Source organism: Tachyglossus aculeatus, chromosome 13, assembly GCF_015852505.1.
Source record: "Tachyglossus aculeatus isolate mTacAcu1 chromosome 13, mTacAcu1.pri, whole genome shotgun sequence".
NCBI lineage: Eukaryota > Metazoa > Chordata > Mammalia > Monotremata > Tachyglossidae > Tachyglossus > Tachyglossus aculeatus.
This window is the reverse complement of record NC_052078.1, coordinates 20,186,038-20,213,974: the sequence shown is the minus strand read 5'-3', so window position 1 is coordinate 20,213,974 and position 27,937 is coordinate 20,186,038. Positions and strand designations below refer to the sequence as shown.

The window sequence follows — 27,937 nt, the reverse complement described above, 5'->3', positions numbered from 1 at the left end:
CTGACCCCTGGGCTCACCCCTCTGTTACTCTGCACCCCCATATGTTCCAGATTTAGTTTGGTAACTTTAATTTCTTTTGTTCTGTAGCTCCAATACATGGGGATATCCCTGCTGCTACAGCAGACCTTGCTGCTATCCCAGCCTCTTTTGCACCCGGGGGCTCCACCCTTCAGGGCTGGGGTTGGTGTCACAGAAGGAGGAGGAGGAGGAGGAGGAAAGGCTGCAAGGACCGGAGGGTGTGCCCCTCCCAACCCCACCGTCCACTACCACCACATCTGACAGTTGCCCTGCCCCATTCTTGCCCAGGCTGGCCTTGGGCCCCTGACCCTTTAGTGACCCCAATGACAGTCAGTCATATTTATTGAGCTCTTACTGTGTGCAGAGCCTTGTACTAAGCCCTTGGGAGAGTACAATATAACAATAAGCAGACACATTTCCTGCCTTACAACGAGCTTACAGTCTAGAGTACAGGGGCAACTGAATGTGCGGAGGAGAGCAGGGCTGGCTGTGCTGGTGGGTCCTTCAGGGGTGCATTCTGCAGCAGCAGCAGCGGCTCAGCCAGTCACACTGAAACTGCAGAGGAAGAAAGAGAAGGCTGCAATAATGGATTTGGATTTGGAGCGGTGGGGGTGCAGGGAGGCTGGGGAAATCTGTAGAATCCTTGGAGACAGGGAGAGGCAGTGGGCAACCACTGGAGGTTCTTGAGGAGTCGGGAAACAGGTGGAATACTTTTGTAGAAAAATGATCCAGGCAACAGAGTGAAGTTTGAACTGGAGTGGGGAGAGACAGGAGGCGGGGAGGTCAGCAAGGAGACTGATACAGTAGTCAAGGATAGGATAAGTGCTTGGATTAACATGATAGCAGTTTGGATGGAGAGGAAAGGGCTGATTTTAGGGATGTTGCAAAGGTTGAATTGACAGGATTTACTGACTGATGGGTTATGTGGGTTGAATGAGGCAGATGAATCAATCATAATGTCAAGATTATGGGCTTGTGAGACTTGTGGGCAGGGATTGTCTCTCTTTATTGCTGTATTGTGCTTTCCAAGCACTTAGTACAGTGCTCTGCACCCAATAAGCTCTCAATAAATACGAATGAATGAATGGAAGGATTGGTGGTCCTGTTTATGGTGATGAGAAAATCCCGAGGGATAGGAAGATATATTCTGTTTTGAATATATTAAGTTTGAGCTGTGATAAGGACTTCCAGTTTGGACATATTAAGTTTGAGGTATCGATGAGAAATCCAAGTAGAGAAACTTTCAAGGCGGGAGGAAATGGGAGACTGTAGAGAGGGAGAGAGATCAGGGCTGGAGAAATTGATTTGGGAATCACAGAGATCAGGGCTGGAGAAATTGATCTGGGAATCACCCGCACAGAGGAAGTATCTTGAATCTAGTACATAGGAAATGCTTAACAAATACCATTAAAAAAAAATGGAGTCCCTGCTAAAGATGAGAGGAATGATAAGAGTCACAGGCATGGAAATGACTGAGCCTCGAACTTGCAGGCCTTCATTGCTGTCGAAATAGCCCAGCAGATTCTGGGAGTCTAGGCTTGCCCCAGAGCAACTGAGACCGTCAAGATTGTTTTCTGATCAATCAGTGGTATTCCTTGAGCACTTACTTGGTGCAGAGCACTGTACTAAGTACTTGGGAGAGTCCAACCCACAGATTTGGTGGTCGCGATCCCTGCCCACAAGGAGCTCACAGCCTAGGGACCAGAATGAAGGCATGGACTGGGGGTGTAACAGTTGTAAAAGGAAAAACTGTCCCACAGGTGCAGAAAAGGAAAACTTTCCACAGGGAACCTTCATCCCCAATGAATGAGGCTTGTGACTCTTTTGCCCTCTAGTGGATGAATGTTTCTGATGAGGGCGGGATTATCATTGCTTTCTTATCCCTTTTGTTAACTCCCTTGGGGGGGAATCCCTATCCTTGAGAATCCTAAGAAAAGCCCAGAGGGCAGTCAGAGGGAGGCTGTCAGGAAGCTGTGACCTTTGGCTGGAATGGCTACCTTCAGCCATTTCCTGCTCTTGTGATCAACTGGGAGGGTGGGGAGAGGGTGGCTTCAACTTGGACTCACAGCAGGAAGCTGGAAGGTAGGCTGAACATGAGCCCCAACTTAGCTTGTCCAGTACTGGACATCCTGAACCATTGTAGAAAAAGTGTCGCTGTCAGCTGAATGATCAGGCTTTGTTACACTGACTCCCAGTTACTCGTCACTCACTTTAAAGTGTTAAGGTTCCATATCGACGCCTTAGCATGTTTACAATTGTCCAGTTTAATTACCAAAGCATTCTGGAACTTGGATGGACATCCATGCTGTGAATAGCCCTCACTCCATCCCACTCTCCTTCTAACCTCTTTTCATTTTCCTGAATGCTGAGGGAAGGGGAAGATATAAACCAGAGATGGCATTTTATCAATAAATCAATCAATCGGTGGTGTTTGTTGAGTGCTTAACTGTGGCAGAGCACTGTCTTAAATGTCTGGGAGAGTAAACGCAATAGAATTGCTGAATATGTGGACCTGTTCATAAGTTCTGCGGGGGTGGAGATGGGGTGAGAACATAAAGTGCTTAATAGGTGGGAATAACAGCATGGATGAGGGAGTAGGGAGGGAAAATAGGGTGCAGGGGGATGAATGCTTAGTCAGGCCAGGCTTCTTGGAGGAGAGGAAGCAGTGAGGAGCATGCCGCTGCCCCATGTAGTGCCCACAGCTTCTAGGACTCAGTTGCACCTGCCATCCTCTCAGGCCATGGTAGCTGCTCCCCTGCATTCGCTCCAGGAAGTTTTTACTGGTGAGGAAGCTGGGGCAGAGAAAGGTTAATTGAGCACCTCCGCTTCAAAAAGCAAGGTTAATGATAGAACCCAGTCCTCATCCCTGGGGTGCTAGCCCTTGACTCTGGGTGAAAGGAAGGAGGACCCTAGCAACTTCTCCCTGGAGAATTAGCTGCTGTATGGGAACTGGAAGAGATTGAGCAGATCAGACCCCCAAAGGCTTAGTTCAACACTGTCACAAGCAATACAGTAGAGGAGTGGGCTGAGGGAAGAATTCCTTCTAGTTCCCAGCCCATTGCCTTCCCCTATCGGGTCTGTGTAAACTTTAGAGCTGCATCTGAGCCATGGGTGGGACTCACATGGGAGCTGTAGCCGAAAGCAGCGTGGTCTAGTGGATAGGGCACAGGCCTGGGAGTTAGAAGGACCTGGGTTCTAATCCTGGTTTCACCACTTGTCTGTGTGTGACCTAGGGGAAGTCAAGTAACTTCACTTCTCTGGGCCTCAGTTCCCTCATCTGTAAAATGGGAATTAAGATTGGGAGACCCATGTGGGACAGGGATTGCTTCCAACTTGATTAGCTTGTATCTACCTCAGCACTTAGAACAGTGCTTAACGCATAGAAAGTGCTTAACAAATACCATCATCGTCATCATCACAATAAAGCAGCTCGGCAGGGAAAATGTAAAAACTTGGCATAAAAGCATCCAGTTCCGTCTTGGGACAGGATGGGGTACAGTCAGCAAAAAAACGGATAGGCCGGGACAAAACCGGCCACCCTAATCTGCGGCCATTTGCTTCTTCAAATGACGAGGGAAATGATCGATCTGGATTGTGCCGTTTAGATCTGTTCTCTCTTCCCCCTCACTGTGCTGCTTCTTCAGAGCTCTTGCCCTCTGATGAGTGACCGTTGCGATGCTGTTTATGATTAGGATGTTGCTCTTCCAGCACACAGGAGGCAGGGCTTGTTTCTCTGCAGGAGCAGGCTGGATCGGCTCGGCCGCCTCGGTTAATGGAGGAGGTGACCAGCACGCACCAGTGCTCGTGAAGGTCAAGTCAGCAAGAGAGGAAGGAGGATATGAGTAAACTCCTCGGCTCAAAATGTGGGGGAGGAAGGAGATTTGCTCAAAGGGCGTCGGGCCCCGCCACCCCCCGGGACACCCCTCCCTTCCAGCTCGGTCATCATCATCATCATCATCAATCGTATTTATTGAGCACTTACTATGTGCAGAGCACTGTACTAAGCGCTTGGGAAGTACAAATTGGCAACACATAGAGTCAGCCCCCTCCCTTGGTTCCGGCCATATGAGGCCCCCCAGTGTACCGGGAGGAATGACCAATCAATCAATCGTATTTATTGAGCGCTTACTGTGTGCAGAGCACTGTACTAAGCGCTTGGGAAGTACAAGTTGGCAACATGTAGAGACGGTCCCTACCCAACAGTGGGCTCACAGTCTAAAAGGGGGAGACAGAGAACAAAACCAAACATACTAACAAAATAGAATAGATATGTACAAGTAAAATAAATAAATAAATTCAGTGGGCTCAGGCTGAGAGACAGCAAACACACACAGGTTCTGTATCATTCCTTTTGCTCCCTAATCTTCCCTTGTTTTTTCTCCTGTGATCTAGCTTCTCCCGTGATCTAGCTTCTCCCTACTTGCTCCTTGGGTTTGCTTTCTGCTCCTTAGCCTTTGAAAACCTTGGTCCCCCCCGCCAGGTCACAGTGCCCAGGGCGGAGTCGGCTGCTGCCAAGATTCAAAGCCTTGGCATTTGGAAGGAATGCTGGTTCCCGTGGGAATCGTGCCCAGGGGCTCTGCCGTAGCACGTTGTGTGGCACGATGTGCTGTTTTGAACAGGCACAACACCCGTAGCCTCGAGCTCCCTGGCCTGGTGGCAGGAATCTGTTCCACGGAACCGCTGTTCTCTCTCCGGGCACGGTCCAGCCAACTCCCTTCTGAGCCCCGTGGCCCAGGTGGCCAGAGGATCAGGTTGGCAACCCGGACGTGTTGCTACTGCTGCTGTGCCATGGTCATAGCCCTACATGGTCATGGGTTCAAATCCCGGCTCCGCCAACTGTCAGCTGTGTGACTTTGGGCAAGTCACTTAACTTCTCTACGCCTCAGTTACCTCATCTGTAAAATGGGGATTAAGACAGTGAGCCCCCAGTGGGACAGCCTGATCATCTTGTACCCTCCCCAGTGCTTAGAACAGTGCTTTGCACAGAGTGTTTAATAAATGCCGTTATTATTATTATTATTATTATTATTATTATTATTATTATTATTATTACAGAGCACCATGACATAGTGAAAAGCACATGGGTCTGGGAGTCAGAAGGTCTGGGTTCTAATTCACGCTCTGCCACTTGTCTGCTTTGTGTGACCTTGGACAAGTCACTTCACTTCTCTGTGCCTCCGTTTCCTCATCTGTTACATGGGGACATATATCTGTGTGTGTGTGTATATATATATATATATATATATATATATATATATATATATATATATATGTTTGTACATATTTATTACTCTATTTTGTACATATCTATTCTATTTATTTTATTTTGTTAATATGTTTTGTTTTGTTCTCTGTCTCCCCCCTCTATTTATTTATTTATTTATTTATTTTACTTGTACATTTCTATCCTATTTTATTTTGTTGGTATGTTTGGTTCTGTTCTCTGTCTCCCCCTTTTAGACTGTGAGCCCACTGTTGGGTAGGGACTGTCTTTATGTGTTGCCAATTTGTACTTCCCAAGCGCTTAGTACAGTGCTCTGCACATAGTAAGCGCTCAATAAATACGATTGATTGATTTAGACTGTGAGCCCACTGTTGGGTAGGGACCGTCTCTATATGTTGCCAACTTGTACCTCCCAAGCGCTTAGTACAGTGCTCTGCACACAGGAAGCACTCAATAAATACAATTGATTGATTGATGGGGACATCTGCCACCTGTCTACATGTTTTGTATTGTTGTCTGTCTCCCCCTTCTAGACTGTGAGCCCGTTGTTGGGTAGGGACCGTCTCTATGTGTTGCCGACTTGTACTTTCCAAGGGCTTAGTACAATGCTGTGCACACAGTAAGCGCTCAATAAATACGATTGAATGAATGCAGAGGGAAGTAAAGCTGTGAGCCCCTTGCGAGACACGGACTGTATCCCACATGATTAGCTTGTATCTACCCCAGTGCTTGGTGCATAGTAAACGTTTCACAAGTACCACAATTACTACTCTGGTGTGGGTCTCTGACGGCTCGATTTGAAGAGTCAGAGCAGGAATCCCTCAGTCAAGGTGGGAAGACCTACTGAATGACTTAGGACTCCTTAGATGCTCCTTTCTGGGATACCCGTGCTAAGGTAGTTTCTTTCTGACCTCAGCAGGAGGGCTCCAAGCTCAGTCTTTCACCTTCCTCTAGCCTATAAGCTCCTTGCGCACAGGGAATGCGTCTCCCAACTCTCTTTTACTGTACTCTCCCAAGTGCTTAGTACGGTGCTCTGTGCACAGTAAGTACTCAATAAATATAATTGATTAATTTAGAAGTTCCCAGATCATTCCTTCACTAGCAACTAAAATCCCTTGCTTCCTAGCCGGGTCTGTAGCCTCAGCTCAGCAGGACATGGAGAGCAGAGAGAAGATCATCTAGGAGAGGGTGTGGCCTAGTGAAAGAACAAGGGCCTGGATGTCAGATGACGTGGAGTTCAAGTCCTGGCTCTACCACTATCCTGCTGTGTGACTGGAGCAAGTCGCTTAACCTCTCTGGGCCTCAGTTTTTCATCTGCAAAACGGAGCCAATAATAGCTGCCTCTCCTTTGCAGAGATGCTATGGGAATAAAGTGTGATTATTGATGTGCTCTGGAAAAATTCAGAGTTCCCTACACACTCAAAAGTTTTATGAAGAGCAGTGAGCCTTGTTAAAATGATCTTTCCCTGTTGCTCTTTCTTACTGAAATTTTTGCCGCCTCAGTTGGAATGTAGCAGACCTGAAATAGAGAGATGAAAATAAATTCCCTAATGCTTTGGAGAGGAGCCTTGACATGCTTGTTAGTACTAACAGTGGTACTTGCTAAGGGCAAACTATATGCCAGGCAGTGTGCTAAGCACCGGGGAAGATACGAGATAGGACACAGTCCCTGTCCCACTTGGGGCTCACAGCTCTAAGAGGGAGGGAGAACAGCTATTTGATCCCCATTTTACAGATGAGGAAACGAAGGCTCAGGAAAAGTAAGTGACTTGTTCAAGGGCACATACAGAAAGCCAGTGGTGGAGCTGGGATTGGAATCCAGGTTTTCTGGTTCCCTGTCCTGTGGGCTTTTCCTTAGGGCTGCTTGTTCTTCTCACAAAGTTCCTGGGGTACCGAAGAAGAATCATTGCATGCTAAACTGTCCACCGACTCTCCCAACACCGATCTCTTCCTCCTCCTCCTCCTCACACCCTCACCCCTGCCCTTACCTCTCTCCTCATTCAAATCGATGAGTCCACTACTCTCCCCAACTTGAAAGCCCTTTGAAATCTCATCCCCTCCAGGAAACCTTTCCCGATTAAATCAGTCAGTGGTATTTATGGAGCACTTACTGTGTGCAGAGCATTCTACTAGGTGCTTGGGAGAGTACAACAGACACATAGAGCTTACAGTCTAGAGTACTTTGTATATAAGTATTTTTACATAAGTATATATGCACACATATTCATACATAAGTACATTAGACTGTGAGCCCCATGTGGGACAGGGACTGTGACCAACCTGATTAACTTGTAGATAATAATAATAATAATAATGGCATTTATTAAGCACTTACTCTGTGCAAAGCACTGTTCTAAGCGCTGGGAGGTTACAAGGTGGTAGCTTGTCCCACAGGGTTCTCGCAGTCTTAATCCTTATTTTACAGATGAGGTAACTGAGATGCAGAGAAGTTAAGTGACTTGCCCAAAGTCACACAGCTGACATTTGGCAAGCAGGGATTTGAACCCGTGACCTCTGACTCCAAAGCCCATGCTCTTTCCATTGAGCCACACTGCTTCTCTAACGTAAAATAATGATGGTATTTATTAAGCACTTACTATGTGCCAAGCACTGTTCTAAGCACTGGGAAGGTTACAAGGTGATCAGGTTGCCCCTCAGGGGGCTCACAGTCTTAATCCCCATTTTACAGATGAGGTAACTGAGGCACAGAGATGTTAAGTGACTTGCCCAAAGTCACATAGCTGACAATCGGCAGAGCTGGGATTTGAACCCATGACCTCTGACTCCAAAGCCTGTGCTCGTTCCACTGAGCCACACGTTTGACACACAGTATGCACTTAACAATTATAATAACATTAATAACAATAACATGGACTCTATCCAACTTTACTATCTTGTATTTGCCTCAGTGCTTAGTACAGTTCCTGTCACAAAGTAAGTGCTTAACAAATACCATAACAAAAAAAAAATTAACCACGCCAGTATATTCACACATATATGTAAATGCCAAACCTCTGTATAAGTATCTAGTTCAGCGCTCAACGCACGGTAAGTAATAGCATTGATCGATGAATACCCTATTATTTAAACACTAATGCCTGAGCATAGCCCCTTTTTCTTCTTCCTCTCATTGACAGTTTATTTTAGTGTCTGTCTCTCCACCTAGATTGTAAACTTGAAGGCAGGGATCATGTCTCCTTATTCTATTGTATTCTATCAGGTGCTTAAATACAGTGTCAGGCACTCAACAAATACCATTGATTGAATGTTTTCCTGTAGTGTCCTGGATCTGTCAGTGCTTTTCCTCTGGTTTTCAGACTGCTACCCTGTATTTTCTGATTGTTTAGGCATCTTTTCACAGAAAAGGGCTTTTCCCAAGTCAAACCTTGGTGAAAGTGCAGCTGAATAGTCTTTTAAAACAGATTGCTCTCCCTCCCTCAGGCTGGTTTTTCTTTTTTCTGTTAAAAAAATGGGTCCATCAAACCACATTATTTGTTTTTGTTGAGAAGCGGTTCTTCTGAAAGATCAGCCCATGCTGACAGAGATGGTCTTGACAGCCTGATAATCCCCCATTATGGAGTGTCTGAGCTTTACCCTGGTTTAGCCCCAGTTGTCCTGAGTACGCGGAAGTCTGGTTGGGGCAGTGGGGAGGGGGTGCATGCTACACACTCCCTCCCTTCATCGGATCCCCCTTTGGCACATTCAAGCGGACATGCTCTTCACCCAACTGTAAATTCAGCAAAGTTGACATTTTCCAAATGGGAAGCAGCGTGTCTGCGGTGTGACCCCTTGCAAGTTGCTTTATTTCTCTCTGACTGTTGCCTCATCTGTAAAATGGGGATTAAGACCGTGAACCCCATGTGTGTCCAACATGATTAGCTTGTATCTATCCCCGCACTTAGTAACAATAATAATACTAATGGTGTTTAAGTGCTTTCTATGTGCCAGACACTGTAGTGCTGGGCACTTGATACATAGTAAGCGCTTAACAAATACAATCATTATTCATATTATTATTATCCCCCACTTACCCTCTTTGGGAAAACCGCCTTCTCCTATTTTGTAAATGGTATATGTTAAGCACTTTCTGTGTGCCAGGCATTGTACTAAGCACTGGGGTAGATACAAGCTAATCAGGTTGGACACAGTCCCTGTCCCACATGGGGGTCACAGTCCCAGTCCCCATTTTGCAGATGAGGTAACTGAGGCACAGTGAAGTGACTTCCCCAAGGTCACACAGCTGATAAGTGGTGGTGCTGGGATTAGAGCCCAGGTCCTTCTGACTCCCAGGCTTGTGCTCTATCAACTAGGCCATGCTGTTTCTGGAAAAAAAAAAAAAAAAACGGAGGCACTGGACACAGCCCCTGACCTCGGCCCACCCACAGGTTAGTAGCAGAACTCGGCCTAGGCCTCCAATTAATTAGTGAATTGTGGTCTAGACTGTGAGCCCACTGTTGGGTAGGGACTGTCCCTATATGTTGCCAACTTGTACTTCCAAAGTGCTTAGTACAGTGCTCTGCACACAGTAAGCACTCAGATATGATTGAATGATTGAATGAATGGTATTTCTCAAGTGCTTGGTATATGCCAAGTACTGTACTAAGTGCTGGGGTAAATATAATATATAATATAGCCCAGGTCAGACATGGCCTAGTGGATAAGAGCATGGTCCTGGGAGTCAGAAGGACATGGGTTCTTATCCTGGCACTGCCACTTCACTTCTCTACGCCTCAGTTACCTCATTTGTAAAATGGGGATTAAGGCTGTGAGCCCCATGTGAGACAGGGACTGTGTCCAACTTGACGGACACAGTGCTTGACACGTAGTAAGCACTTAAATACAATCATCATCGTCATTATTATTACATGGTCCCTGTCCCACATTCTTTTATTCATTCAATTGTATTGAGCACTTACTGTGTGCAGAGCACTGTACTAAGTGCTTGGGAAGTACAAGTCGGCAACATATAGAGACGGTCCCTACCCAACAGCGGGCTCACAGTCTAGAAGGGGGAGACAGACAACAGAACATGTAGACAGGTGTCAAAATTGTCAGAACAAATAGAATTAAAGCTACATGCACATCATTAACAAAATAAATAGAATAGTAAATATGTACAAGTAAAATAAAGAGAGTAATAAATCTGTACAAATATACACATGGGCTTAGTAGACTGAAGTACTCCAGACACCTGGCTACTGCCCTGGGGTAGTTCACTGCGGCCCAGAATTTCCCCAGATGGGGCCAGAGAGGTTGTTTCTAGTGAGTTGCTGTGTGATTGACTGTAATCTTGTCCTGAGCAGGGACCCGTGTCTACCAACTCTGTTGTATGGTATTCTCCTAAGCCCTTAGTGCAGTGCTCTGCGCATAGTAAACGCTCAGTAAGTACCATTCTTGACGATGATGATGCTAGACATCTGTGTGGTCTGGGGCCTGGGATGTTCCTCCAGGTGCCGAGAGTGGTGAACTGGTGTTTTAGCAAGCAGAACGCATGCCAGTTCTGAAAAGGGGCACCATGCATCTTCTCCCACATCTGGGGCCCCTACCAAAACTGGAGTCCCTCCCAAAGATAGGGCCTCTGAGAGCAGGCAGGGAGACTCCAATTGACCCATCACTTACCGGAATCCAGAGCTCCAGGATGGTAGGATACACCTAGGTCCCGCTTCTGGACCCGGCTTCTCCTGCCAACCCCAGCATTGAATCCCAAATAGGACTCCGGTGCCGCCTGGCTCCCACCTCTCGAAACCACCATTTCTCCCAAATCAGGTGGGCCCTGATCATTTCTGTTCCCCAAATTTGGTTTGAGGCTTGGTTTGGTATTGGTTTCCACTCTGACCACCTGCCTTTTAAAGTTAAATGATATCGAGTTCAGGAAGTGGAAATTATTTTCTACTGAAGTCACTCAAATCCAGGCATCTTAAAGGACTGCCATCCTAATGGGATTTAAAGCCCGGTATTCTTTTTCTTGTGCCTAGATCTCCGTAAGTCTACTTATTGCCAATTTCAAACCAGATTTCCCCTTTTGGGAAAAGAACTGCAAAGAGATTGTGACTCATGCCTGACTTTCCAAAGCTAAATGAGCTCTGAGAGCGCTATGTTGTAAAGTTTTATTCCTTGTGATTAATGCTCATCAGAGCGTTTAAGTTGCACTGTAAAAAAATAATAGTTGGAAATGACGGGGAAGTCTGATCGGATTACAGAAACTCTGGTTTGGAAAGGCATATGGTCTCTGCCCTGCTGTCTCTTGCTGATAAGTGACCCTGATTGGTCTGAATGGGGGTGGGAGATGAGGAATTCTCCCTCCATGCAGGGTGTGATGTGCCCCCTCCGTCCCCACTCAGAAGGTGAAGGGAGTAGGCGGTGCATTCTGGTGGCCTATTGAGGCCTACCCCAAGGAAGTCTCACTCCTTCCCGGTTATCAGTGAGGTGAGGGCTTCAGACCCCTCCTCTCAGTCATCAACCTGAAAATCGAGCCCATATGTGTCCCTGGGCTGATTGTTCTCACATTCCATAGAACTGCAGGACCACGACATGGAAAATTCTTCCCAGTTTGCCTATGTTTTAGCAGTAATCTTCCAAGTCCAGCAGTTGGCAAACTCATCTTGGGTTTAAATGCATTTTTAAAGCCAATTAAACCAAGATTTTGAGTACACTTGTGGCCCAAGAAATGTTTCTTCTGAAGAGAGAAAAGCCCCCTTCTCTCCCCTAAAGCCAGAAATAGCAACCAAGAAAATACGGTAGCAGGAATCTTTGTGTGGAGAGCTGAGATATTTCTTTCCTATGGCAAACAGCAAATCAATGGATTTATTTAATGCTAATTGCGTGCAGAATACTGTGCATTAAGTGCTTGAGAAAGTACAGTACAAAAGAGTTTATAGAAATGATCCCTGCTCACAAGGAGTTTGCAGTCTACGGGGGAGACAAACATTAAAATAGACTGCAGACAGGGGAAATAGTATAGTATAAGAATATTTGCAAAACTACTGTGTAGCTAGGGGTGAGTATCAAAAGTCAGCTGTAGCTTCCTAGGGTCCAGGCTGATCAGAAAAACCCATTCTCCCTGTGGAACTTGGGCAAGTCACTTAACTTTGTTGAATCTTGAGGGTTCAGTATACGTTATCCCTCCTACTTAGACTGTGAGATCCAGGGGACCAGGGACTGTGTCTAACCTGATTATCTTGACTCTATCCCAGCTCTCAGTTCAGTGCTTGGCACAGAGCAAGTGCTTAACAAATACCACAGTCATTTTTATTATTCTCCATGTACACTTTCCCTTGAAAATGCAGTTTTTTGAAGCTTGCTGAACTAATAGATGCAGCCCAACGCAATGGGGATTTTCAATTCTGTGTTATTTCCCAGCCAGAAGACACAAAGCCACCGTTCTCCTGAAGACCATGGCTCTGCACCAAATGTACAGAATCTGACCCTTCAGGAAAGAACTCCCACTGTAAAGAAATGTCCATATTTCATGGCTCTCACTGGTTTATGTTGATTTTTGTTCAATCCTCAGCAGCAATTTTTTCTTTATCCCCTCCCTTCTTGCATTCCACAAAGTCTTATCCCCTGGAATGCCTGACCTAGCTCACACGTGCTTTGCCTGTTGCAGACACGGAGTGATTTTAGGAGCAAGAGTCCTGAACTGACAGATGGGCCCAGTTTGGGCTGCCTTTACCCTGAACCACGAGTTGAGGTCTGGGAATCAATCACTGCACTAAGCACTTGGGAGAGTACATTGCAGCAGAGTTGGTAGACATGCTCCCTGCCCACAAGGAACTCATAGTCTAGAGGAAAGAGACCGGGGAAAATCCAGGGAAGCCGATATGCTGCTTAACTTGTGCACAGTTCTCTTGCTTTCTGAATTATATTAGACATGCCTTTGTTCAACTCAGGTTGCCTTAGTCATGGACTGAAAAGCTGGTTTCTCCTTCAGTCTTTCCTTCAATCGTATTTATTGAGCACTTAGTGTGTGCAGAGCACTGTACTAAGTGCTTGGAAGAGTACATTATAATAATAAGCAGATACATTCCCTGCCCACAATGAGATAACAGGGGTTCTTGCCTCTGTAGTCTGTCAAGCATCAGGTGAAGTGGCCAGATTGGAGTGCCCGCACACCCAAACCTGTCAGCTCGGTGCCCGACCCCAGGAGAAGCAACATGGCCTATTGGATAGACTGTGAGCCCGTTGTTGGGTAGGGACCGTCTCTATATGTTACCGACTTGCAACTTCCCAAGCCCTTAGTACAGTGCTGTGCCCACAGTAAGCGCTCAATAAATATGATTGAATGAATAGAGCACGGGCGTAGGAGTCAGAAGAACTTTGGTTCTAATCCCGAATCTGCCACTTGTCTGCTGTGTGACCTTGGACAAGTCACTTCACTTCTCTGTGCCTCAGTTACCTCATCTGTATAATGGGGATTAAGCCCGTGTGCCCCATGCGGGACAGGGACTGTGCCTGACCTGATTATCTTATATCTACCCCAGTGCTTAGAACAGTGCCTGGCATATAATAAGCACCTCAATTTACCATTAAAAAAAGAGAAGGAGCCTGGGAATGGGCCTTTGATATGAGCGCTGTAGGGCCGTGCTTGGCTTCTATCTGGAATTGGAAGGTGGGAGTCGGCGGCCTCAAACTGTTGAAGGGTGAGAGCATTTCAACCTCGAGATTGGGCAAGGAAACAGGCCAGGGCTGAATGCAGTCTGGGCAAACAAAGAGGGGCTGGTTATATCCCACAGCGAAGAGAAAGGAAAGAATAAGACGAAATGTTCATCTGGTTAGATGCAGGGAGAGAAAGCAGGGCAGTCGCGTAAGATCAGCTCCTCCATGGAGCAATGACTAGGTAACACTGCCGAAAAGTTAGAGAACTTGGGTTATATGCCACCCGAGACCAACAGCCAAGTCCAATATTAAAGCTGCTGAGGGGCCAAATGTTCCGTTTGCTCAGACATAGAGCAAAATGCCCTGGGAAAGTTTTCTTTTATTCTTCTATTTGTACTCCTCTAGACTGTTAAGCTCGTTGTTATAATAATAATAATAATAATGGCATTTATTAAGCTCTTACTATGTGCAAAGCACTGTTCTAAGCACTGGGGGATACAAGGTGATCAGGTTGTCCCACGGGGGGCTCACAGTCAATCCCAATTTTACAGATGAGGTTACTGAGGCACAGAGAAGTTAAGTGACTTGCCCAAAGTCACACAGCTGATAATTGGCGGAGCCGGGATTTGAATCCATGACCACTGACTCCAAAGCCCGTGCTCTTTCCACTGAGCCACGCTGCTTATGTTGGACTCTCTTATATTGACCTCCCCTGAGTGCTTAGTATAGTGCTCTGCACACAAGGTGCTCAATGAATATGATTGATTGATTGCCATAAATGGGAATAATACTCGACTCCATTGACAAAACGCACCTGTGGTTCACCACTGGCCGAGCTGGCTGTTGTTCTGTGTTCAGTCTTGGCCTAAATTTAGTCCCAACCCAAAAATCTCACCTGAGTTTCTAGTAAATTGGGTCAAGGAATCTCCTGATTCTGGCAGGAGATGGTAGTAATTAGGTGATTTTGTATTATTGTGCCACCATGGAAGAAAATAGGCTTTAATAAGTCCAGGTAATATTACTTTTAGACATCTTAAATAGGGGAGTTAATGTTGTTTAGATTGCTTTCCCCATCCTTTATGTGTGGACATTGTGCTTCCTGGTTTCAATTTCTGGGAATTTTGCCAGATTTTCAAGGACTGTCAAACTCATTGGTAAGAAACAAAATAAATATTTGTAGGTAGTTTAGAGGGGGAGGGATATGTGTGCTTGATACAACCCTGGACATCTAAATGCCGTGAATTTTTTTTTACAGGTGTTAAAGATAATTAATTCTTTTTCCAAGAGGTAGCCTTTAAAGCAGAACAAAAGAAGACATCTACAGTAGTGGGTTAGAGATCAGATGAAATAATACTGTACCTACTGTGCAGGAAGGGGCATTACAGAAGAGAAGCAGCATGGCCTAGTGGACAAAGCGTGAGACTGGGAGTCAGAAGACCTGGGTTCTAATCGTGGCTCCACCACTTTTCTACTGTGTGACCTTGGGCAAGTCACTTAGCTGCTTCCTGCCTCATTAGCCTCATCTGTAAAATGGGCATTAAGACCGCAAGACAGGGACTGTGCCCAACCCGATTATTTTGTATCTACCCTATTGCTTAGTATGGTGCCTGACATATGTAGTGTTTAACAAGTTCCATTAAAAAAAATAAAGCGAGCAGTGTGGTCTAGTGGAAAAAGCACAGGACTGAGGAGCCAGGAGACCTGGGTCCTAATCCCAGGCCTGCACTTGCCCTCTGCGTGTGACCATGGGTGAGTCACTTCTCTATGCCTCAGTAACCGTATCTGTAAAATGGGAATAAAATACCTGTCCTCCATCCCTCTTGGACTGTGAACCCTATGGGGGTCAGGGAATGTTTCTGATCTGACTGTACTGTATCTACCCCAGAGTTCAGCACATTGGTTTGCTCACAGTAAGTGTTTAACACACACCTCAATCATCCTAAGAGGCTGAAAATATCAGAAACGGAGCTTTGTTGGGACATGTGAACCCGGGGGGTGGTTTAAGAAATATAGACTTTAGTCTGCATTCCAAATGTGAATCTCTTCAGGGAGCAGAAAGGGGGCCAGGGCACCTGTGAACACACCCATAATTGATTTTAATGTCTGTCTCCCCCTTTAGTCTGTAAGCTTCCTGTAGGCAGGGAACGTGTCTACCAACCGTATTGTATTGTTGTCTCCCAACTGCTTAATCCAGTGCTCTGCACACAGTAAGCCTTTCTACATGTTTTGTTTTGTTGTCTGTCTCCCCACAGTCACAGACTGTGAGCCCGTTGTTGGGTAGGGACCGTCTCTATATGTTGCCGACTTGTCCTTCCCAAGCACTTAATATAGTTCCCTGCACGCAGTAAGTGCTCAATAAATATGATTGAATGAATGAATGAAAGTAAGCATTCAATAAATACTCTTGGTGGATTGATTGAGGGGCTGTGTGGAGTTGACAGCTTCCCAGGCATGGGCTCTGAAGTTGGGAGCCAGGGAGGCCAGGCTGATCTGCCTCCTGCGTGCCAGGAAGTTCATCACTTGTAGTGGGGTTGCGACCGCAGGCTCGTCCCACAGCCCGAGCCCTGCCCGCTCACTGCTGCCACGGGAACCTGGCCGTGGGCACAGTAAGGTCCTGAGACTGGGCACTGTGGGGACTTGACCATGGGTGCTGCAGGAGCCTGACAGTGGGCACTGTGGAGACTTGGCTATGGGCACTGTGGAGACCTGTCTGTTGGCGCTGTGGGGAGCTGGCCATGGGCACTGTGGAGACCTAGCTGTTGGTGCTGTGGGGAACTGGTTGTGGGCACTGTGGAGACCTAGCTGTTGGCGCTTTGGGGACCTGACCATGGGAGCTGCAGGGACCTGTCTGTGGGCACTGTGGAGACTTGGCTGTGGGCACTGAGGGTACCTGGCTGTTGGCGCTCTGGGAAGCTGGCCATGGGAACTGTGAAGATCTAGCTGTTGGCGCTGTGGGGAGCTGGCCATGGGAACTGTGGAGACCTAGCTGTTGGCGCTGCGGGAACCTGGCTGTGGGCGCTGTGGGGACCTGGCCATGGCCACTGTGGGAAGCTGGCTGTGGACGTTGCGGGGCCCTGTCCGTGGGCACTGTGGAGACTTGGCCATGGGCACTGTGGCGACCTGGCTGTTGGCGCTGTGGGGAGCTGGTCATTGGCACTGTGGAGACCTAGCTGTTAGTGCTGCAAGGACTTGGCTGTGGGCACCGTGGGGACCTCGCCATGACCACTGTGGGAAGCTAGCTGTGGACATTGTGGGGACCTGTCCGTTGGCACTGTGGAAACTTGGCCGTGGGCGCCGCGGGGACCCGGCATGGGCACTGTGGAGACTTGGCCATGGACACTGTGGCGACCTGGCTGTTGGCGCTGTGGGGAGCTGGCCGTGGGCACTGTGGAGACCTAGCTGTTGGCGCTGCAAGGACCTGGCTGTGGGCACCGTGGGGACCTGGCTATGGGCACCGTGGGGACCTGGCCATGGCCACTGTGGGAAGCTGGCTGTGGACATTGCGGGGACCTGTCCGTGGGCACTTTGGAGACCTGACCGTGGGTGCTGCAGGGACCTGGCCATGGGCACTGTGGAGACTTGGCCATGGGCCCTGTGGGGACCCGGCTGTGGGCACTGTGGTGACCTGGCTGTTGGCGCTGTGGGGAGCTGGCCGTGGGCACTGTGGAGACCTAGCTGTTGGTGCTGCAAGGACCTGGCTGTGGGCATTGTGGAGACTTGGCCGTGGGCACTGCGGGGACCTGGCCATGGGCACTGTGGAGACTTGGCCATGGCCACTGTGGGAAACTGGCTGTGGACATTGTGGGGACCTGTCTGTGGGCACTGTGGAGACTTGGCCGTGGGCACTGTGGTGACCTAGCTGTTGGCGCTGTGGGGACCTGGATGTGGGCACCGTGGGGACCTGGCCATGGCCACTGTGGGAAGCTGGCTGTGGGCATTGCGGGGACCTGTCCATGGGCACTGTGGAGACTTGGCCATGGGCACTGTGGGGACCTGGCTGTTGGCGCTGTTTGGAGCTGGCCATGGGCACTGTGGAGACCTAGCTTTTGGAGCCGCAAGGACCTGGCTGTGGGCACCGTGGGGACCTGGCCATGGCCACTGTGGGAAGTTGGCTATGGGCATTGCGGAGACCTGTCCGTGGGCACTGTGGAGACTTGACCATGGGCACTGTGGGGACCTTGCTGTGGGCACTGTGGGATGCTGGCTGTGGACATTGTGGGAACCTGACTATGAGTGCTGCGGGGACCTGGGCGTGGGCACTGTGGAGTCCTGACCATGGGTGCTGCGGGGACCTGGGCATGGGCACTGTGGAGACTTGGCCATGGGTGCTGTGGGGACCCGGCTGTGGGCACGTTGGGAAACTGCCTGTGGACAGTGCGGGGACCTGACCATGGGTGCTGCAGGGTCCTGTCTGTGGGCACTGTGGAGACTTGGCCGTGGGCGCTGCGGGGACCTGGCCGTGGGCACTGTGGAGACTTGGCCATGGGTACTGTGGCCACCTGGCTGTTGGCGCTGTGGGGACCTGGCCATGGCCACTGTGGGAAGCTGGCTGTGGACATTGCGGAGACCTGTCCGTGGGCACTGTGGAGACCTGGCCGTGGGTGCTGTGGGGACCTGGCCATGGGCACTGTGGGAAGCTGGCTGTGGACATTGCGGGGACCTGACTATGAGTTCTGCAGGGACCTGGGCGTGGGCACAGTGGAGAGTTGGCCATGGGCGCTGTGGGGACCCGACTGTGGGCACTGTGGAGACCTGGCTGTTGGCACTGCGGGGACCCGGCCGTGGGCACTGGGGGGACCTGGCTGTTGGCGCTGCGGGGAGCTGGCCGTGGACACCGAGGGGACCTGGCCATGGCCACTGTGGGAAGCTGGCTGTGGACATTGCGGGGACCTGTCCGTGGGCACTGTGGAGACTTGGCCATGGGGGCTGCGGGGACCTGGCCGTGGGCACTGTGGAGACTTGGCCATGGGCACTGTGGCCACCTGGCTGTTGGCGCTGTGGGGGGCTGGCCATGGGCACTGTGGAGACCTAGCTGTTGGCGCTACAAGGACTTGGCTGTGGGCACTGTGGAGACCTAGCTGTTGGTGCTGCGGGGACCTGGTTATGGGCACCGTGGGGACCTGGCCATGGCCACTATGGGAAGCTGGCTGTGGACATTGCGGGGACCTGTCCGTGGGCACTGTGGAGACTTGGCCATGGGCGCTGTGGGGACCTGGCCGAGGGCACTGTGGAGACCTAGCTGTTGGCGCTGCGGGGATCTGATTATGGGCACTGTGGGGACCAGGCCATGGCCACTGTGGGAAGCTGGCTGTGGACATTGCGGGGACCTGTCCGTGGGCACTGTGGAGACTTGGCCATGGGGGCTTTGGGGACCTGGCCGTGGGCACTGTGGAGACTTGGCCATGGGCACTGTGGCCACCTGGCTGTTGGAGCTGTGGGGAGCTGGCCGTGGGCACTGTGGAGACCTAGCTGTAGGTGCTGCAAGGACTTGGCTGTGGGCACCGTGGGGACCTGGCCATGGCCACTGTGGGAAGCTGGCTGTGGACATTGCGGGGACCTGTCTGTGGGGACCTGTCTCCGGTGACCTGTCCGTGGGCACTGTGGAGACTTCGCCATGGGCGCTGTGGGGACCTGGCTGTGGGCACCGTGGGGACCTGGTTATGGGCACCGTGGGGACCAGGCCATGGCCACTGTGGGAAGCTGGCTGTGGACATTGCGGGGACCTGTCCGTGGGCACTGTGGAGACTTGGCCATGGGCGCTGCGGGGACCTGGCCGTGGGCACTGTGGAGACTTGGCCATGGGCACTGTGGCCACCTGGCTGTTGGCGCTGTGGGGGGCTGGCCGTGGGCACTGTGGAGACCTAGCTGTTGGCGCTGCAAGGACCTGGCTGTGGGCACCGTGGGGACCTGGCTATGGGCACCGTGGTGACCAGGCCATGGCCACTGTGGGAAGCTGGCTGTGGACATTGCGGGGACCTGTCGGTGGGCACTGTGGAGACTTGGCCATGGGCACTGTGGCGACCTGGCTGTTGGCCGTGGGCGCTGCGGGGCCCTGGGTCTGGGCACGGTGCGGGCGGTGCGAGGGGTGGTGTCCTTTTTCAGGAGGCCGGGCCGGGCTCGGGGGTGGAGAGGAACCTGGGAGGGGCTTCCCCCTCGGCCGGGGGCTCTGGCCGGCACCACTGCAGTCGGGCGAGTCGGGCGCGCCGGGCCGGGACAATGGAAGAGCACGAAAGGCAGAAATCGCAGGCGGGCTCGGCCCACGGTTTGGCCCAGGTCAAAGGTGAGACCCCGGACGGCACATCGCGGGGGCATGGGCTTGGAAAAACTTCTCCCCGGGCCCAACGCCACGGCAAAGTTTGGTGGTGGTGGTGGTGGTGGTGTTTTGGTTTTTTAAAACAGCTACAGCCCAGCCGCCACCGTGGGTGACCCGCCAAGCTATCGATGACTACAAGCGGTGCCCTCTGGGGAAAACTACAACGCCCACCGTGGCGATTTTAATATTCAGTGCTCAAGCTGCAGGGGGAACGTGCGAGAGGCTCCCTTCATTCATTCAATCGCATTTATTGAGCGCTTGCTGTGTGCAGAGCACTGGGCTAAGCGCTTGGGAAGTCCAAGTTGGCAACGTGTAGAGTCGGTCCCCACCCGACAGCGGGCTCACGGTCTAGAAGGGGGAGACAGAGAACAAAACAAAACGTATTAACAAAATGAAATAAATAGAATAAATATGTTCAAAGCCCTACTGACAGCTCACCTCCTCCAGGAGGCCTTCCCAGACTGAGCCCCCTCCTCCCCCTCCCCCGCCTTACCTCCTTCCCCTCCCCACAGCACCTGTATATATGTGTATATGTTTGAACGCATTTATTACTCTATTTTACTTGTACATATTTATTCTATTTATTTTATTTTGTTAATGTGTTTTATTTTGTTGTCTGTCTCCCCCTTCTAGACTGTGATACATATATATGTTTGTATGTATTTATTTCTCTATTTATTTATTTTACTTGTACGTAATTTTTCTATTTATTTTATCTTGTTAATATGTTTTGTTGTCTGTCTCCCCCTTCTAGACTGTGATACGTATATGTTTGTACGTATTTATTACTCTATTTATTTTACTTGTACGTATTTTTTCTATTTTATTTTGTTAATATGTTTTGTTTTGTTGTCTGTCTCCCCCTTCTAGACTGTGATACGTATATATGTTTGTACGTATGTATTACTCTATTTTACTTGTATATATTTATTCTATGTATTTTACTTTGTTAATATGTTTTGTTTTGTCTGTCTCACCCTTCTAGACTGTGATATGTATATATGTACGAATTTATTACTCTATTTATTTTACTTGTATGTATTTATTCTATTTATTTTATCTTGTTAATATGTTTTGTTTTGTTGTCTGTCTCCCCCTGCTAGACTTTGAGCCCGCTGTTGGGTAGGGACCGTCTCTATATGTTGCCAACTTGTACTTCCCAAACGCCTAGTGCAGTGCTCTGCACACAGTAAGCGCTCAATAAATACGATTGAATGAATGACTGTGAGCCCGTTGTTGGGTAGGAACCGTCTCTAGATGTTGCCGATTTGTCCTTCCCAAGCGCTCAGCCCAGTGCTCTGCACACAGTAACTGCTCGATCAATACGATTAAATGAATGAGTGAATGAATAATAAACTCGCACCCTCCCCCCGGGTTTTATTGGTTGCTCGAAAAAGAGAAGAGGTAGATGAGCTCTCGGTCGGGGTGCGTTGGGAGAGAAACCGGGGCATTGATCATCATCATCATCAATCGTATTTATTGAGCGCTTACTGTGTGCAGAGCACTGTCCTAAGCACTTAGGAAGTACAAATTGGCAACATATAGAGACAGTCCCTACCCACAGTCTAAAAGGGGGAGACTTTGATCAGCGGCGATTCGGGGTTCGCCGAGATGGGGTTTCGAACCACGTCTGTCTGGGGGAGTCACCAGGCCTTCTCGGAAGCTTAAAAACATTCCAGGGAATCAATCAATCAATCAATCGTATTTATTGAGCGCTTACTATGTGCAGAGCACTGTACTAAGCGCTTGGGAAGTACAAATTGGCAACACATAGAGACAGTCCCTACCCAACAGTGGGCTCACAGTCTAAAAGGGAAATGGTACGGGAGTGAGGAGCGAGCGGCCGAGGGAATGTTTTGGCCGCTCGCCGGCATCAGATGCATGCAGTGCTAGTGAGGATCGTATAGATGGCATATTCAGGAAGGCAGAAAACTAACGAGGGCCCCCCGCCTCCCGGCCGGCCTTCCCCTGCTACCCAAAGTTCACTTAGAGGCCGTTCTGGAACTCAGATCCGTTCAGGGGTGGTAGCGATCACTTGTGTATGTTTGGTTTTGTTCTCTGTCTCCCCCTTTTAGACTGTGAGCCCACTGTTGGGTAGGGACTGTCTCTATATGTTGCCAATTTGTACCTCCCAAGCGCTTAGTACAGTGCTCTGCACACAGTAAGCGCTCAATAAATACGATTGATGATGATATGGGGCTCAAAGTCATAATCCCTATTTAACAGATGAGGTAAGTGAGGCACAGAGAAGTCCAGTGAGTCGCCCAAGGCCACACAGCAGAAGCGCTCAATAAATACGATTGATGATGATGATGATCACTCCCAGGCCCGTGCCCTAACCCCATGCAGCAGACAAATGGCAGCAAACCTTGTGACTCCTTTTAGACTGTGAGCCCACTGTTGGGTAGGGACTGTCTCTATATGTTGCCAATTTGTACCTCCCAAGCGCTTCGTACAGTGCTCTGCACATAGTAAGCGCTCAATAAATACGATTGATGATGATGATATGTTGCCAACTTGTACTTCCCAAGCGCCTAGTACAGTGCTCTGCACACAGTAAGCGCTCAATAAATACGGTTGATGATGATGATGATGACTGTCTCTATATGTTACCAACTTGTACCTCCCAAGAGCCTAGTACAGTGCTCTGCACACAGTAAGCACTCAATAAATACAATTGATGATGATGATGATGATGACTGTCTCTATATGTTACCAACTTGTACTTCCCAAGAGCCTAGTACAGTGCTCTGCACACAGTAAGCGCTCAATAAATACGATTGATGATGATGATGATGATGACTGTCTCTATATGTTACCAACTTGTACTTCCCAAGAGCCTAGTACAGTGCTCTGTACACAGTAAGCGCTCAATAAATACGATTGATGATGATGATGATGATGACTGTCTCTATATGTTACCAACTTGTACTTCCCAAGAGCCTAGTACAGTGCTCTGCACACAGCGCTCAATAAATATGATTGATGATGATGATGATGATGACTGTCTCTATATGTTACCAACTTGTACTTCCCAAGAGCCTAGTACAGTGCTCTGTACACAGTAAGCGCTCAATAAATACGATTGATGATGATGATGATGATGACTGTCTCTATATGTTGCCAACTTGTACTTCCCAAGCGCCTAGTACAGTGCTCTGCACACAGTAAGCACTCAATAAATACGTTTGATTGATTGATTGTGTGAGATTATGCCCCGGTGGGGTGGAGGAAGGTGTGCTTTCTTCTAAAATGTGGAAAGAAAACAAGCAGGACCCCCCTGCTCCCTGCACAGGGGAGACCTGGAGGGAGAAAATTCAGATTAGAAGGCACCGAAGAGTACCCGGGGATGGAGCTGGGTCTGGCTGAAGGGGGTGGAGGGGAGAACTGTAGGATTGAGTTGAGGGCACGGAGAGGAGAGAGACTTGGCAGCGAATTCTTCCAAGCCCGTTGTTGGCCTAAGGGATGATCAGCTCTGTCTGCCCCCTCCCCGCCCAGTCCCTCCCTTCTCGGGTTCCTTAGTGTTTTCTAGGTGCAGCGAGGGGGGAGAGAGCCGAGCTAGTTGCCCCCCACCTCATGAGAAGGAGCATGACCTAGTGGATAGAGCAGAGTCCCTGCGTTTTAATCCTGAACCCCTGCCACTTGCCTGCTCTGTGATTTGGGGCAAATCACGTCACTTCTCTGTGCCTCAGTTCCCTCAGCTGTAAAATGGGGAATAATAATAATAATAGCATTTATTAAGCGCTTACTATGTGCAAATGTGCAATAAATGCCATCAAAAAAGTGCCATCATTATAGTAATTGCTTAACATATAACATTATTATCTTCTAGACTGTGAGCCCATTGTTGGGTAGGGACCATCTCTGTTGCCGATTTGTACTTCCCAAGCGCCTAGTACAGTGCTCTGCACACAGTAAGCGCTCAATAAATACGACTGAATGAATGAATGCAAAGCACTGTTCTAAGCGCTGGGGAGGTTACAAGGTGATCAGGTTGTCCCACAGGGGGCTCACAGTCATAATCCCCACTTCACAGATGAGGTAACTGACGCCCAGAGGAGTGAAGTGACTTGCCCAAAGTCACACAGCTGACAATTGGCAGAGCTGGGATTTGAACCCATGACCTCTGACTCCAAAGCCCGGGCTCTTTCCACCAAGCCATGCTGCTTCTCCAATGAGAACCCCGTATGGTGCTCCAACTGTATCCAACCTGATTAGCTTGTATCTATCTCACTGCTTAGTATAGTGCCCGGCACATAGTAAGAGCTTTACAAAAAACATTTAAAAACAATAACAAACAAACCGGCTCCATCCTGGGCCTGGCAGTGTGGCCTTGGAGAGGGGGACCAGGGCTCCAGTTTGGGGGCACCTGGAGGAGCGATGCCAGTGGAGAGGCCCCATATCCAGTAGATTTTTTGGCAGTCACCCCCGGGGAGCTCAGCCTGCCTCTCTCTGCCCTCCTTGGGGGGCTTCTGATGGAGACCAGACACTACATTGCTGAATCAGTCAGTGAGTCGTATTTATTGAGTGATTACCATCATCATCATCAATCGTATTTATTGAGCGCTTACTGTGTGCAGAGCACTGTACTAAGCGCTTGGGAAGTACAAGTTGGCAACATATAGAGACAGTCCCTACCCAACAGTGGGTGCTGAGCACAGCAGTAAGTAAGCACTTGGGAAAGTACGACAACAGAGTTGGCAGACATAGTTCCTGCCCTCAACGAGCTCACAGTCTGGAAGGGGAGACAGACATTAATATAAATAAATGCATTATGGGTATGCACATAAGTGCTGTGGGGCTGAGGGAGGGGAAATAAAGGGATGCAGAAGGAACTGGGAAAAGAGGAAATGAGGGCTTAATCAGGGAAGGCGTCTTGGAAGAGATGTGCTTTAAAGAAGGCTTTGAAAGTGGGGAAAGTAATTGTCTGTTGGTTATGAAGAGGGAGGGCGTTCACTTCAAAGGCAGGACTTGGACAAATTCATTGCTTCAAGCACTCAGAGGGAAGCTTTTTGTTCAGCCCCTCTGGAGCTCGGAAGCCAGCCTGAGGGGAGGCTGGGGGTTGTCTCCAGTGAGCAGGCAGACTTTGAGGGTCATCCTGCATTGCCCTTGCACTTGGATTGCCTCCCTTTTTTCACCCCTCCCTCAGCCCCGTAGCACTTATGTCCATATCTGTAATTTGTTTATATTCATGTCTGTCTCCCTGTCTAGATTGTAAGCTCACTGTTGGCAGGGAACAGAGCTACTAACTCTGTTACATTGTGCTCGTCTAAGTGCTTTGTACAGTGCACCACACAAGCAGTGTGGCTCAGTGGAAAGAGCACGGGCTTTGGAGTCAGAAGTCATGGGTTTGAATTCTGGCTCTGCCACATGCCCGCTGTGTGACCTTGGGCAAGTTACTTAACTTCTCTGAGTCTCAGTTACCTCCTCTGTAAAATGGGGATTAAGACTGTGAGCCCCACGTGGGACAACCTGCTCACCTTGTATCCCCCCCAGCGTTTAGAACAGTGCTTTGCACATAGTAAGTGCTTAACAAATGCCATCATCATCATTCATTCAATCGTATTTAAAGAAGCAGCATGGCCCAGTAGAAAGAGCCCGGGCTTTGGAGTCAGAGGTCTTGGGTTCAAATACCGGCTCTGCCAATTGTCAGCTGTGTGACTTTGGGCAAGTCACTTCACTTCTCTGTTCCTCAGTTACCTCATCTGTAAAATGGGGATTAAGACTGTGAGCCCCCGTTGGACAACCTCATTGCCTTGTAAACTCCCCAGCGCTTAGAACAGTGCTTTGCACATAGTAAGTGCTTAATAAATGCCATTATTATTATTATTGTTATTGATCAATTGATTGATTGATTGACCCAACCCCCCTTGCGCCGAGAATCTTTTCTCCCCCACCCAGTTTCCGTGGGCTGGTCAAGAGCCAGGCGCTGTTCTACATCTGCAGGTTTTCCGGTGAGGCCAAAGGGGAATTGTGGGCCCAGGAAGCGGATATCTTGTCTCTTTGCTAAGCAGGCTGCACCAAGCAGGCGCCTGGGCAGAGTGGAAAGGATACTGTCCGAGTGTGTGTGTGGGGGGGGCCTGCTGTTTGTGAACCTCAGCAATCAGGGCTGGACTGGGGGCAGGGCCGGGAGAGAGAAGGAAGTTCAAAGAAGCTCTCCAGGAATTCAGCAGAATAACATCAAAAATCAATCCTTGAGCCCTTACTTTGTGCAAAGTGCTGTACTAAGCGCTTTGGAGAATACAATACAATAGAGTTGGTAGCCATGATTCCTGCCCTCAAAGAGCTCTGGTGGGTGGTTAGTACCATGTTTAAGTGAGCCCCTGAGTGGACTCACTGCCATGCCCTGGATAGTGGACCGGAGGGAGATGAGCATTTTAGGGGAGGGGCAAGAAGAACAGGGCTCGGAAGTGACAGGGAAACTTCAAAAGAGTCAATGGGCTATTCAGAGCCAGGCTGGGGGTTCAGTGCAAGAGTGTTTGTAGACTTTCCCAGCTGGAAACCCAAGGAACTGGATCCCTCTGCCCCATGGAATTGCTGCCACTATGACTTTGATTTGCACTTGCCTGAGGGTGTGTGCGTGCACGTGCGCGCTCACACACACACACAATCTAGTTAGACTTGTCCCCATGCAGGCCGCAGCCACAAGCCATCTCCAAGGTCTCTAGTGAAATTTGGAGGAACTTTCGGCTGACGTTATCCCACAGTCAATACAGCATCCCTTGAAATATGAAGCCTCCGTATCTGTTACAGCCATGACTCTGGGCCCCGGGGAGAGGATGAGTATTAAATCTGCACGTTCTGCCTGGGTTGGCACCCTGGTGCAGTTGGCGGTGGCTGAGGAAATGCATTCTTCCATCCCTTTCCTTCTCCTCCTCCCCTCATCTCCTCACACCTTCCTGCTTTCCCCCGAACCAACTGGTCAGCGTTGTCATTTTTCCCTCTTGGGTCTCATCAGCCTCCTGAATGAGGACAGGTTCATGTGACTGCCCTCCTCACAAGCTGCCAGACATTTCTGGTCCCAGGAGAGCAGCTGTGGGGGGGTTGGAAGGAGCAGAGGAGCATCATGGCCTAATGGATAGAGCACAGATCTGGGAGTAAGAAGAACCCAGGTTGTAATTCTGGCTTACTGAGTCCTTACTGTGTGCCGAGCATGGTAATAAGTGCTTGGGAGAGTACAGTACAACAGAGTTGTTAGCCATGTTCTCTGCCCACAAGGAGCTTACAGTCCAAAGGGGGAGGCAGACATTAAATTGAATGTGACAGATATGTACATAAATGACTCCACTCAGGGTTAGTACCCCATAATGAACCCCTAATCAAAGGGAAACTGAGAGCGGGATAGGGTGTATTGACTCCCTTTTGGGCCCATTGCCTGAGTTCTCTTGGGCCCTGGGTGCTTCCAATCTGCTGTCTTGGAGAAATGTAATGAGCCTGTGGGAGTGAAATTATTCATCACAAACTGCATTTTTTTTTTCCCAGACCAGGGAAAAAGCAATCTGCATGTCACGTCATTAGAAGATGCAGCATGTCGCCGAACCAAGGAGTCCCTCACTAACGGAAGCCCCCGCAGCACGGTTCCCAAGCACGCCCGCAACCTGTCCCGCCGGTACACCGTAGGTGGGCCCCGCAGCTCCAAGGAGATCCTGGGACTGCAGACGTCAGAGATGGACAGGAAAAGAGAAGCCTTCTTGGAGCATCTGAAGCAGAAATACCCCCACCATGCTACGGCCATCATGGGTCACCAAGAACGGCTGAGAGATCAGGTATGATGGCAAAGCCACTGA

At 49.3% G+C, this 27,937-nt stretch overlaps 1 protein-coding gene across 11 annotated transcripts in view; it reads left to right on the top strand.

The window, feature by feature from the left end:
• Positions 1–27,937, top strand: part of KIAA1217 (KIAA1217 ortholog) — a 323,485-nt gene that overhangs the window by 83,817 nt on the left and 211,731 nt on the right. For 10 of the 11 annotated variants that reach the window (XM_038755764.1, XM_038755767.1, XM_038755768.1 and 7 more), the window contains exon 2: positions 27,633–27,916. In XM_038755764.1, coding sequence (XP_038611692.1) covers positions 27,818–27,916 — 99 coding nt within the window. In that variant the 5' untranslated portion in view covers positions 27,633–27,817. Of the gene's footprint in view, positions 1–20,042; positions 20,118–27,632; positions 27,917–27,937 lie in introns of those variants that run through there. The other variant, XM_038755762.1, reaches the window with a different exon arrangement.